General features: G+C 37.4%; 1 protein-coding gene across 1 annotated transcript in view; it reads left to right on the forward strand.

The window, feature by feature from the left end:
* Window positions 1–431: 431 nt before the first annotated feature.
* The window catches only part of Znf280c (zinc finger protein 280C), a 45,757-nt gene continuing 31,665 nt past the window's right edge, over window positions 432–14,523 (forward strand). Inside the window, exons 1-4 of the mRNA XM_051178972.1 lie at window positions 432–609; window positions 10,591–10,656; window positions 10,983–11,116; window positions 13,618–13,651. Coding sequence (XP_051034929.1) covers window positions 471–609; window positions 10,591–10,656; window positions 10,983–11,116; window positions 13,618–13,651 — 373 coding nt within the window. The 5' untranslated portion in view covers window positions 432–470. The remainder of the gene's footprint in view (window positions 610–10,590; window positions 10,657–10,982; window positions 11,117–13,617; window positions 13,652–14,523) is intronic.

Genomic DNA, 14,523 nt, shown 5'->3' on the forward strand with positions numbered 1-14,523 from the left:
TTCTGCAGGTATTGCATGCATGTGGTGCACAGACATACATGCAAACAAAGCATCTATATATTTAAAGCAAAAATCTCAAAAAGAAAATTTTGGTCACTGTTACTCAACTGTTGTACTCAATCTTCTAGCTACCTAGCCAATTTTTACTAGCTTTGTTTTGAGTCAGGGCTTTATTGTGTAGAGCAGGCTGGCCTCAAAAGACACTATTCTGTTACTTCAACCTCCTTAATTAATGGTGAGTAAGGTTTCAGGGGTACACCACTACACTGAGCTCCTAGTTTAGATATTACAGATTGTTTCCTCAGTTTATTCTTACTATGTATATGTTATGTGGTTATTCAGTTATTCAGTAGTTTCTCTTAGGATTATTAACATTTATCTTAGCATACATCCTGTTACAAAAAAAAATTTCCTTTTTGAATCAAAAATAAGGGTTATTTCTCTTCTTTTGGAAATTAGATCATTCAAAAATGGCCGAACTTTTCATGGAATGTGAAGAAGAAGATTTGGAACCTTGGCAGCAGAAAGCAGAAGAAATTCAAAATAAAGATGACGATGATGAGTTGATCTTTGTTGGAGAGATATCAAGTTCCAAACCAGCCATTTCAAGTAAGCATTTACTTTTTTGAGTGGGAAAAAAACTGTGACTGCTTTATTTTCAGTACTTGATATATTTGTTCTGTTCAAAGCTTAGAAGTAAAGCAAGATAGTTCTAGGGAAATGCCCTGCAAGCCACAAGTACTGGGATTTGGATCCCCAGAAGCCATGTGAATGCTAACCGGGACTGGCAAGACTTCCTGTAATCCAAACTCTTAGAAAACAGAGACAGCCTGCATTCTAGGTCTTATATGATAGAGATCCTACTTTTTTTCACATTTTTAAAATTTATTTTATATAACCAAATCCATTTAAATGAAAACAAACATTTATAGACAATATTTGGGAATTTGGGTGTCGTTCTTTCCAAACTACTTCCTGCTGGTAAGGGGATGCAGAAATCCTGGCTGTAGTCTGTCAGGCTGCTTTGTCCAGCTGTTTTGAATGTAGGATCACCTTGTACTCTGTTTCAGGCGGTCTGGCTTGATCAAACCACATTAGTCTGGAAGGAATCCACAGCTTTTCATTTTCTGTGGAAACAAAAATAGAAATCCTTTTCCCCAGTAACTTGTCCTTGAGCTTAAATTTTGGAGTCAAAGCATTTTTTTTATTTATTATTTTACATGTCGATCCCAGTTCCCTCTTCCTCCCTCCCTTCTTTTTTCCCTCCCTCCTGCCCTCTCTCCCTCTTACCCTCTCTGCCCTCTCACATGCACTCTAACCACCCTCCCCTCCCATCCCCCCAACCCAATTCCATATGCCATCCAGTTGGGTCATGTAGATCTGACAGGTCCTGTGAAGTAGGGACTAGGGCTTCTCTCCTGTCTCTAGATTAAGGCAGTATCCCTCCATGGGGGATGTGTTCGCCAGGTCCTTTTGTGCACCAGGGATACATCCTGGCTCCACCGTCTGAGGTCTCTTAGACTGCTCAGTCCTTCTGGCTGAGACCCATATTCAGGGGGTCTGAGTCAATCCATGCTGGATTCCCAGCTATCAGTCTGGAGGCCCGTTAGCTCCTCCTTGTTCAGGTCAGCTGTCTCTATGTGTTTCTGCAGCCTGGTCTTGTCCTCTCCATCTGCATCTGGATTCTAGTTTGACTCAGTGTTTAGGTATGGGTGTTTGTTCCTGTTTCCCAAAGGCATTAGATGAGGGCTCCATGGATAAGTTAGTTGTTAATCTCACTATCCGGGAAGGGCATAGCCTGGCTCTGTGGCGCAATGGATAGCGCATTGGACTTCTAGAGATCCTGCTTTTAAAATATTTTAATTACATATATATTTAGTGAATGTGTGTTTGTGTGGGGGGGAGAGTGTTGTACATGAGCATGCCATGACATGTGAATGGAGGGTAGGGGACTGTAAGGAGTAAGGTTTTTCCTCCCGTCAGGTCTTGTTCCACTGCAGCGCCAGCCCCAAATAACTCACAGAGACTCTGTATTTGATATAATGCTGTTGGCTAGTTACTTGTTTCTTATTGGCTAGCTCTGTCCTAAGTATTAACCCATTTCTATGTATTTCCATGTGGTCTTACGTGGTCTTCTTACCAGGGAAAGGGGCCACCGTCCTTCTCCCCAGTCTCTCCATCTTGACTCCTCCTTACTACTTCCTCTTTCCTCCTTATCTCCTAGCCCCTCCTATCTTCTTTTCCTATTGGCCAACAGTGCTTTATTCATTAACCAGTATGAGAAACATATATACATAATGGCATCTCCCATCAGGGGATAACTTGCAGAAATGGGTTTTCTCTTTTCTACTCTATGGCTCCTGGGGATCAAACTTATGTCGTCAAGCACCTATACTCACAGAGACATCTCACCAGCCCCCCCTAGTTTGTTTATTTGTGTGTAGAGGTTCCTTTCATTGAAAATGGATATTTTTCTCACATAATATATATCCTGATTATGTTTTACCCTCACTTTACTCCTCCCAGTTTCTCCCTACCTCCCCTTCCATTCAGATCCATCCCTTTTCTGTCTTTCATTAGAAGACAAATAGGCTTCTAAAGGATAGTAAAAAAATAAAGTAAGATTTTTTTTAAAACCCTAACACATCATAGTAGGACATCATAAACAAACAGAAGGAAAAGTGTCCCCCAAAATGCACAAGAAATAGATATATAGAGAATCGCTCATTCATACACCTAAGCATCCCATAAAAACATTAAACTGAAAGCCATAATATATATGCAAAATTAGAGAAGAAGAAAATATAAGTATGTATTAAACAAAATGAAAATTAAAAATAAGATAAAATTTTAAAAAGAAAGAGCCCTGCCAGGACATTATGAAATAAAGAACGTCCAAATGTGTATTGAATTCATTTTCAGGGCTTGCAGCGTAACCTTAAGAGTAGGTAGTTTCCCCAGTGAGAGTCCCTTAGAGAAAATTAAATTTTCATTTGCAAATGGTTATCAATTGGGAAATGCTTCTGGATTAGTAGTAGGAACATGTGTCTACTTCTTAAAGCTCTAGGACTCCATCTGGTGCAGACCTATGCAGGTCCTGTGCATGCTGCCTGGGTCTATGAATTCATATGTGCATCAGTCTTGTTGATTTAGATGACCTTGTTTCCTTGGTGTCCTCCATCCCCACTGGCTCTTACATTCCTGCCTCCTCAAGGGTTCCCTAAGTTCTGAAGGGAGAGATTTGATGGAGATATACTGTTTGGGGCTAAATGTTCTGAGGTTTCTCATTCTCTTCATATTGTCTGCCTTTGGGTCTCTATATTTGTTCCCATGTGCTGTAGGAGGAAGCGTCTGATGATGGCTAAGCAAAGCACTGATCTATAAGTATAGCAGAATATAATTAGGAGTCATTTTATTCCTATATTTACTTGTTTGTTAGTTTGTTTTATAACAGCAATGTCTGGTTTTACCCTAGGTCCCTGGGCTATCTAGACTTAGGTTCTTTGTCACACAAGCAGTGTCAGATATGGGTTCCATCTTAAATCATTTCAGGTATTGTTTGGTTACTCCCACGAACTCTGTGCCACCACTACCCTAGCATTTTTTTTTTTTTTTCGAGACAAGGGTTTCCCAGTGTAGCTTTGTAGACCAGGCTTGGCCTCGAACTCACAGAAATCTGCCTGCCTTTACCTATTGAGTGCTGGGATTAAAGGCGTGTGCCACCACTTTGGGGCCACTCTAACATGTCTTGCAGGCAGTACACCATTGTAGATAGAGGTTTTGTGGCTGGATTGGTGTTTATGTTTCTTTTTTGAGAGCATGTGGAATATGTTCCTGTACCAAAGACATTGGAATATAGGGATGAAGATTGTATGTAGGCACCAGCTCAACAAGTTCAAATGAGGTGTTGTCTTCAACAATGGGATCTTGCTGTCATTTTGCGAAGGGCAACCTTTTGTCTTGGCAACAGCGTGGGTTGTTTGGGGATTCACATGGAATCCTCTAATGGCCCTTGATTTTAGCTGTTTATTCCCATATTTCCTCCTCCCACTTCTCTCCCCATCCCTACTTGATTCTCCCATTCCAATCCCTCCAAGCATCCATAATTATTCTATTTCTCTTTTCTTATTAGTTTGTACCCCCACCCCCAGCCCCTTTACCCTATTCCTAATCTTTGTGGGTCTATGGATTATGGCTTCATTCATTAACATTGACTTAACAGATGTTAATATACATATATAAACAAATGTATACCACACTTGTCTTTCTGGGTCTGGCATGCCTCAGTCAGGATGATTTTTTTCTAGTGCCATCCATTTACTTGCAAATTTCAAGATTGCATTTTCTAAACAACTGAGTAATACTTAATTGTTTTATCAATCTTAGCTGGTGTGATATGTGAAAATGAAATCTTAATATTTTTGGTTTGCCTTTCTCTGATGGCCAAGGATGATGGATATTACTTTAAGTATTTTTCAGCCATTTTGGTTTCTTCTATTTTACAGTCTCTGTTTAGATCTGTATCCCATTTTTAAATTGGGTTACTTATTTTCTTGATACCTAGGTTTTTGAGTTCTTTATATATTTTTGATATTTGCCCTCTATTGGAGTATAGTTGGAAAAAAAAAACTTTTCCCATTCTGTAGGCTGTCACATTTTCTGAATGACAGTGTCTTTTCCATGGAGAAGTTTCTCAGTTTTATGAAGTCCCATTAGTTATTTGTTCATTTTAGTGCCTGTGCTAACAATATTCTCTTCAGAAAGTCTTTTACTGTGACCATGAGTTCAAGGCTATTCTCCATTTTATCATCTATAAGGTTCTCAGTATATCTGAATTTATTTTGAAATCTAGGGTTGAGTTTTGTGCTGGGTGATGAGTATGGATCTATTTGGATTCTTTTACATACAGGAGTCCAGTTTGACCAGCATCATTTGTTGAAGATGCTTTCTTTTATTTCCATGTATATTTCTGAGCTTATTTATTTATTTGTTTGTTTATTTATTTATTTTTAAATAGGTTTCCATAAGTGTGTGGATTTATGGCTGGGTCTTTAATTAAATTCTATTGACAAACATGTCTGATTTTGTGCCAATACCATGCTGTTTTTTATTATTATACCTCTGTAGTACAACTTGAAATCAAGGTTGATGATAGCATCAGAAGTTGTTTTATTGTACAGGATTGTTTTAGTTGTCCTGGAATTTTTGTGTTTCCGTATGAAGTTGAGAATTATCCTCTCAAGATCTGTGAAGAATGGTGTTGGAATTTTAATGGGGATTGCAATGAATCTGTGCATTGATTTTGGTAGCATGGCCATTTTCACTATGTTAATCCTACTGATCATAAGAATGGAGATCTTTCCTTCTTCTAATATCTTCTTCAATTTCTTCCAGTGCCTTAACATTTTTATCATACAAGTCTTTCATTTGCTTGGCTAGAGTTACTCCAGGATGTTTTATATTATTAGAGGCTATTGTGAAAGGTGTTATTTTCCTGATTGCTTTCTCAGAGCATTTGTAGGAGGCTATAGATTTTTGTGAATTAATTTATATGCAGCTACTTTGCCAAAGTATTCAGCTATAGGAGTTTCCCATTGAAATTTTATGGCCCCTTGTACATACACTATTACATCATCTGCAAATAAAGATACTTTGACTTCTTTCTTTCAGATTTATATTCCCTTGTTTCCTTTAGTTGTCTTATTGTTCTAAGATGTCAAATACTATATTGAATAAAAATGGAGAGAGTAGACAACCTTATCTTCTTTCTGATTTTAGTGGAATTGCTTTGAGTTTCTATTTAAGTTGATGTTGGCTATGGGCTTGCTGTAAATTACCTTTATTATGTTTAGGTACGCCTCTTCTCTCCCTAAGCTCTCTAGTGCTTTTATGATGAAGGGTATTAAATTTTTACCAAAGGCTTATTCAGCATCTAATGAGATGATCATGTGATTTTTGTCTTTCAGTTTGTTTATATGGTGGATTACATTTATCGATTTGCGTATGTTGAACCATCCCTGAATCTCTGGGATGAAGCCTACTTGATCATGCTGGATGATCTTTTTGGTGTATTCTTGGATTTGCTTTGCAAGTATTTTTTGAGAGTTTTATGTCTGTGTTTGTAAGGGAAATTGGTCTATAATTCTTTGTTGGATTTTTATGTGGTTTGGGTATCAGGGTAACTGGCTTCAAAAAGAAATGGACAATGTTCTGTTTCTACTTCATGGAAAAATTCGAGGAGTTTTGGTGTTTACTCTTCTTTGAAAGTCTTGTAGAATTCTGCACTAAAACCATCTGGACCTGAACTTTTATTTTAGATGGAAGGTTGGGAGACTTTTACTGCTTCTATTTCACTAGGGGTTATAGATCTGTTTAAATTGTTTATCTGACCTTGATTTAACTTTGGTAAGTGGCATCTATTAAGAAAATTATCCATTTCTTTTCAATTTTCCAATATGGTGGAGTATTGGTTTTTATTTGTTTGTTTTTCTTATTTTACATATCGATCCCACTTCCCTCCCTCTCCCACCCTCCCAGGCCCCCCGACCACCCTCCCATCCCATCTGCCCCCCACTCCACAGGTAGGGTGATGCCTTCCAGGAGGGGTCATATAAATCTGTCAAGTCATTTGGAGTAGGGACTAGGCCCTCCCTCCTGCCTCTAGGTTAAGGGAGTATCCCTCCATGGGAATGTGCTCCCAAAGTTCTTTCCTGTACTAGGGATACATCCTGGTTTCACTGTCAGAGGTCCCATAGACTGCCCAGGCCTTCTAACTGAGACCCATGTTCAGGGGGCCTGAGTTAGTCCAGTGCTGGTTTCCCAGCTATCAGTCTGGGGGCCCATTAGCTCCTCCTTGTTCAGGTCAGCTGTCTCTGTGGATTTCTGCATTGTGGTCTTGTCCTCCCTCTCTGCATCTGGATTCCAGTTCTGCTCAGTGTTCAGCTGTGGGCGTCTGCTTCTGTTTCCATCAGCTACTAGATGAGGGCTCCATGATGGTGGATAAGTTAGTCATCAATCTCATTATCAGGGAAGAGCATTTATGGTAGCCTTTCCACTGTTGCTCTAATTGTTAGATGAGGTCAGTCTTGCAGGTCTCTGAACATTTCTCTAGAGTCAGTTTTCTCTTCAAACCTATAATGGCTCCCTCTTTTATGGTCCCCCCTCTCCCTTCTTCCCTCCCCCCCTCTGTCTTTCTCTCATCTATTCCTCCCCTGACTCAATCTTCCTAGTCTCATGTGCTTTCCTCTCTTCCCCTTCTCTTTCTCCTAGTTCCCACTCCACTTGGTGACCCCCCCCACTCCCAATATGCTCAGGAGATCTTGTTCCTTTTTAAAGTATGTCCTTATGATTCTCTAGATTTCCTCAATGTCTGTTGTTATGTTCCCCTTTTCATTTCTAATTTGCTTAGTTGAGATATTTATTCTCTCACCTTTTAGTTACATTGAGTGGGGTATTGCCACTCTTACTGATTTTTCTCAAAGAATTATGTTTCATTGATTTTTGTGCATGTTTTGCTTGCATTTTATTGACTTTAGCCCTGAGTTGATTATTTCTTGCCATCTGTTGCTTTTGGGTGTAATTTCTTTATGTTGTAGAGCTTTCTGATGTGCTGGTGACTAGTATGAATTCTCCATTTTTTTAAATGTAGGGACTTAGTGCTATGAAATTGCTCTGAGAACTGCTTTCAGTCTGTTCTATAAGTTTGGATATATTGTGTATCCTTTTTTGTTCAGTGCTAGAAAGTCTTTCATTTGTGTCTTGGTACATTTTTCTATTCAGTAGTGAGGTGTTCGGTTTCCATGAGTTTTCAGCGTTTTGTTTTTCTGACATCCAGCTTTAATCCATTGTAATCCAATAGAATTTCAATTTTTGTATCTTTTGACACTTGTTTATGCATGAATATATCACCAGTTTTAGAGAAAATTCCATGGGAGAGTCAATATGTGATTTAAGCTGCAGTAGTGTTTCTTTTATGAACTTGCCCCTTGTGTTTGATGCATAAATGTTAAGAATTGCAGTGTCCTCGGTGGATTTTTTTTTTCCTTTGATTATGCAGTAACCTTCCCCATCTCTTCTCATTAACTTTGGTTTGAAGTCTATTATGTCAGATATTAAAGTGGTTATACCAGCTTGCTTCTTAGTTCCATTTGCTTTGAATATCTTCTTCCATCCTTTTTACCCCAAATGATGTCTTTCCTTGATGTTAAGGAGTGTTTCTTGGATGCAGCAGAAGCGTGCATTTTCCTATTTTTGCATCTGTTCTGTTAGTCTGTGTCTTTTATTGGGGAATTGAGACCATTATTGTTGAAAGATATTAATGAGCAGTGTTTGTTGATTTCTGTTATTTTGTTGTTGGTAATAGTGATGGTGTGGGGGGGTGGGGAGGTGGTGTGGTGTGTATCCTCTTGATAATCTGGGATTATTTACTCTTTGTGTTTCCTTGGGTGTGGTTAACCTCTTTAGGTTGGAGTTTTACTTATAGCAACTTTGTAGGGCTAGATTTAGATTTATTATATAATGTCTTATTTTCTCCATGTATTGTGATTGACAGTTCTGCTGTGTATAGTAGTTTGGGCTGGCATCTGTAGTCTCTTAGAGTCTGTAGAACATTTGTGCAGGACCTTCTGGCTTTTTTAGAGTCTCCATTGAGCAGTCAGGTGTCATTCTAATGTCTGTCTTTATATGTTACTTGGTCTTTTTCCCTTGCATTATTTAACATTCCTTCTTTGTTCTGTACATTTAGTGTTTTAATTATTATGTGCCAAAGGGAATTTCTTTTCTGGTCCACTCTATTTGTGTTCCATATGCTTGTACCTTAATAGGCATCTCTTTCTTTAGGTTAGTGAAATTTCCATCCATGATTTTTTTTTTAAAAAAAAATATATGTTTCTAGATATTAGGATCTGACACTTAAGAATGGGGATGGACTATGGGGATAGCAGGGGGATCCCATAGGAGGGATGAAAGCAGGGTATACCACCAGGATCTGCTTAATTCCCTGGGAATGGTGGCAGAGAATGCACAGAGGCCTGTGTAGAGACCCTCAGGTGATCTGATACAGAGCTGGGGATAAGACTCTGGGGCAGTCAACTTGGAGGCATGGAGGGAGAGGTGAAGATTTGTAGTTAATCCATCTTCCCTGGACAGAGTGCCCCCCACCAGTGTTTTAAAGAATTCAAGTATCCTAGTTGTTAATTATTTGTCTTTTCTCCTTTTAGTTCAGATGCGCAGAAAAGGAAGTATTTGGAATGCTTAGGTTGCTTGTATCTAATAAGGATTTTCATATTCAGACAACTGCTTCATCATTTATACAGTTTTATCAGAGTTAGAAAACTTGTAATTCCAGAAATATTGAGAGTTCAAAGCCAGTCTGGGTTTATTCTGAGACCCTGTCTCAAAAACAAAGTAGCAAAAGAAATTAAGATATCAAATAATTTTAGAAAAGGGGTTTTCCCTTGATTTCCAACATGTTTTCATAGAACAGTGGTTCTCAACTTTCCTAATGCGTGAAATTTTAATACAGTTCCCCATTATGGTACCTTTAACCATAAAATTATTTTGGTGCTACTATTGTGAATCACAGTGTAAATATCTAATATGCAGGATATTTGATATATGACCCCTAAAGAGGTCATGACCCACAGGTTGAGAACCATTGTCATGGAATATTTCATTTCCATAAGCCTATACCAGCTCCATGTGACTTTTTACTAAAGAAAGATTTTTGTGCTTTTATTGAATATTTTTGTTCTTTTTACCTCTGCTAGCATCAGAGAGGGAACCTCAGTTGAGAAAATACCCACACCAGGTAGGCCTATGAGAAAGCCTGTGTGGTGCATTTTCTTGCCTGATGATTTATGTGGGTAGGCGCATCCTATAGGTGAGGATGTCACCCCTGGCTGGTATAAGAAAGTATCAGGCTGAGCAAACCTTAAGGAGCAAACCAAAAAACAGCATTCCTCTAAGGCCTGTCTTGTCAGTTGTTGCCTCCAGGTTCCTGCCCTGCTTGAGTTCCTGCCCTGACTTCAAGCAGGGCAGTAAAAGTTGTAAGATCAAATAAATTTCTTTTCTGAGTTGCTTTTGGTCATGATGTTGTATCAACAGCAATAGAACCCATAATTTAGATGTTACTCCTTGTGATAAGAAATTTTAATCAATATTTTAAATTCTAAATTTAAATATGATTCCTCAGTAATCAGAAAATTACGTTCAGACAGGGACCTAGAGTGTCCTATCAGGCCCAAATTGACTAATGAGGTAGTGTATTCAACTCCTAAAACTAACCAAATACTAAAATGTAGGTTCAACTTAATCTGTTATCTGATACTTTCCTTTCAGAGCTCAAGTAATGATACTGAGAACCATGAGAGAAGCTCTCCAATCAGCTGGTCCATAGTGAAACTTCCAGACATCTAGGGGTGTGAAATGTGGCATGAGAATTGGGCATGGGCTTGATTTTTGACTAACAAGATCTTGAGTCATAAAATCTTGTCACCATTAAGAGGAATAAATATATTACTATCATGGGTTGTGTATGTCTATTTTTAGACAGTTTTCATTTTAGTAATGAGTTTTTAAATACTCTTGCAGATATTTTGAACAGATGTAGTCCTGGCTCATCTTCAAAGGGACTAAAGCATGAATCACTCAATCCAGGTACAATATTTATACTATCTTAATACTATATATTTGGTTATTTAATTTTTTATTCATGTGTATGTATTTGTCCCTTTGTGAGTTTTTTGTGCACCATGTATGTACAGGTGCCTATGAAGGGCAGAAGATGACATTGAATCCCCTAAAACTGGTTTTTACATGGTTTTTAAACACCTGATGTAGGTGCTAAGAACTGAACATGGTCCACTGTAAGAGCAGTGGATATGCTTATCGGCTAAGCCCTTACTATTTTAATTTTAAACTCAGCTTTTTGACACAACTGTATACCAATACATTCATTATAATTTTTGTTTTTATATATATAGCTATTTCTAATATATTCAAACCTACAAGTCAACAGTACAGAAATCCATCACCTAATCCAGTGGCTGCTTTGCCTAGATTTCATCCTGAATCCAAATCTTCAGAGATTTCTGATTCTCAGACTGATACTAAACCTGTAAGTACTTTTCAACTTCAGTTAATTCAAGAGCACAATGGCTAGTATATATGCAGCTACAGTTAAGAATGGTCATAGAAAAATGTCATTATTTTTAGGTTTTCTTATTTGTTTGTTTTTCCCAGATAGGGTCTCACTATGTAGCTCTGGCTGACCTGGAAATCACTATGTAGACCAGGCTGACCTCAAACTCAGTGATAGCCACCACATTCAGCTTAATTTTAAAACTAAAATAATTTCATTGTGTTAACACTATTGCTGGGCATTGGTGGCATACACATTTAATCCCAGCACTTGGGAGGCAAAGGCAGGCGGATCTCTGTGAGTTCGAGACCAGCCTGGTCTACAAGAGCTAGTTCCAGGACAGCCTCCAAAGCCACAGAGAAACCCTGTCTCCAAAAAAAGAGAGAGAGAGAGAGAAGGCTATTATGCTCACACAATTATATAGCAACAAAGTGAATATTTTGTGATATTTTTTTATATACAGCTTTTCTTAATATATCTAAATCAACATTACAAATCCAATGGCTACCTTACCTAGATTTTTTTTGTGCCAAAGTCTTGCCTCTCCCCCTTAGTCCTTGCCAGACCAGTAACCTATATTGTATTCCTAATATTTAACAAAGAGGCCAAAAAAAACCACACTGGAGAAAAGACTGTAGATGATGGAAATTAGACCCATGTCTATCATCACGCAGAAAAATTAACTCAAAGTGACTCAAAGACCTCATTTTACAACATGAATCATGGAAACTGCCGGAAGAGAACACAGGCAGTACCCAACGTGATATAGAAAGGACTTTCTGAATTTACAATTTGGACCTCCTAAAACTAAAAGCTTCTGTACAGTTAAAGAAACAATAAAGTAAAGAGGAAACACCAAAAATCAACTTTTTAAGAGAGTAAACTTAGGTTTTCTGAATTGAGATGATTATTCACAAATCATGGCTGTTCTCAAACCCTTTATTTAGTTCTTAAATATTTTAAGCTATCATGGTTGTTAACATGTTTGTAGTCCTAGTGCTTGGGAAGCTAGGGGCCAAAGGATTTTGAGTTTGAGACAAGTCTCCTCATAATAAATTCCAGACTAGACTGGACTACATAGTGCGACTGTGTTTTGCAAAATAAAATAACCTCCCAGTAATGCAACAACAAAAGACTTTTAATAGAAGTAAGAAATAACGGTAATGCTTAATATTTGAAGGGAAGCTATTAATGTGTGCAAATGCAAGTCTTACATAATTCTTAGGACATCCCTATGAGGGAGACTATTATACCTAATTTATGGTTGAGGAGACTGGAGTTCAGAGAACCTAAATGATTCTTCGAAGGCCAGCTAATAGCTAATAGACATGGGATTTCAAACCAAATTAAACCAGAGGTTTATATACATATCTGACCATACATTTAAATATATACTTATAAAAAGATACGAGTTACCACTGCCTTTTCAATAGCCGTCTCCATAATTCATGTCTATATGCAAGAATATACACCATGTTCGGTGTTTTGTACCTACTAAAGCTGAAAAAGGTGTCAGATCCTCTGAAACTTGAGTTGTATTCAGTTGTAAGCCTCTATGTGGGTTCTGAGAACTAAGCCCAGGTAGCAAGTACTCTTTATCTACTGAAGTATCATCTTTCCAGTCTCTTTCTCTTTAACTTCCTAAAAAACTGATGAAAAAACTTAGTAACAAGGCCAGTCATGGTGGCATATGGCTGTTACTAACACTCAGGAGACTGAGGCAGGAAGATAAAGAGACCAGTCTGTTCTACATAATTAGTCCCAGGCCCTATTGAAAAACCCTGTTTCATTTCCTTTCCCTCAATTAAAAAAAGAATATTTAGTAAGAAAGTAAAATTCTTTCAACCTAATCATGTCCCATCTTTAAACCATAAGACAAGCATACAAAATCTTTGTATTCCTATTGTGAAAGTTATACATATGAAAAGGATTAGAAATAAGGAAATAAATTTTATATTTTCATTTTTATTTTCTGTAGGAAGTATAGTCTGTCATTCAGGGCCATATTTACACAGATTTGACACCTATTCCTCATTTTCACTGAATTTTGTATTGAAAATATATTTCTTTGTCATTCGTTGTATATTCCACAAAAGTATGACAATGCTGAACTTATTTAACTATTCATCTGTTGTTGAATACACAGGTTTTCATATTTTTCTATTACAAATACTCTCTTAACATTTTCATTTCCTTACTATAAACTCTTAGAAGTGGAATGATAGGGACTTTGGAAAGTCTTTAGTAGATACTGCTAAAATGTTATTGCAGAGAAGTTATACCAAAAATGAAACCTTGCCAGTGTTGTTACCAGTTTTTTTTTTTTAACATTTTATTTACAACTATTAATTTTCCACAAGAATCCCAAAAATGACGAAGAATGCCAATATGCTTTTGTGTTTTCTAATGTGTTGTAATACTAGCATACAGGTTGATTTATTTTCTAAACAAACAAAATAATGTTTAACGTTTTACAGATTATTTCAAAGACTTCATCACAAGATGATCCAGGTGCTTCTGTCTTACAGTTAGACTCAACCAACAATATACCATCCTCAAGCATACAGAAAAAGAGTACAGAAGGTTTGATTTAGTATTATTTAACTTTGTTAATGTTCATATGGAATCTCTGTGCGAGGGCCTGAAGATGGCTCAGCAGGTAAAGGTGCTTACTGCCAAACTGATAACCTAATTTGGATCCCTGGAACCCACATAGTAAAAGTATAGAATCATCTCCATGCCATATACAGTTACACATTAAATAAACAAATTAATAAAGATTTAAAAAGCCAACAAGATAGTTCAGCAAATAAAGGCCATTTTCACCAAGCCTAATGATTAGAGTATGATCTTTGAAACCACATTATAGGAGGAGAGAACTGAATCTGGCAGGTTGTCCTCTAACTTCCACAAGTACAGCACATACATACACTCTCATTTTTAAAATTCTCTTCTGAAATTGGTGCCTTCATGTTACTTTTTTGCATATAAGATGTAAATAGAGCTCATCATCCTGAATGCTTTTCTTGTGAAAGCTTGTATTATTTAATAATAGACTATTTTAGACTAATTTCTTTCTTTCTGTTAGTTTAGCTAGTGTGTGCTAGTTGAGCTAATTCTCTTTTTACTTTATTTTATTTTATTTTTTGAGACAAGGTTTGTGTAGTCCTGGCTGTTCTGGAACTCTCTTTGTAGACCAGACTGACCTCATACTCAGAGATCCATCTGCCTCTGCTTCCTGATTGCTGAGATTAAAGACTTCACCACCATACCTAGCTGAACTTATTCTCATTTAGAACTACCTGTAAGCTATGAAAGCTTAATATAATTTCTTTGAGTCAGAGAAGTCACTTAAATACTCTGTAACATTGTATTTATTATTT

This window comes from Phodopus roborovskii, unplaced genomic scaffold (genome assembly GCF_943737965.1).
Source record: "Phodopus roborovskii unplaced genomic scaffold, PHOROB, whole genome shotgun sequence".
In the NCBI taxonomy this organism is placed as follows: Eukaryota; Metazoa; Chordata; class Mammalia; order Rodentia; family Cricetidae; genus Phodopus; species Phodopus roborovskii.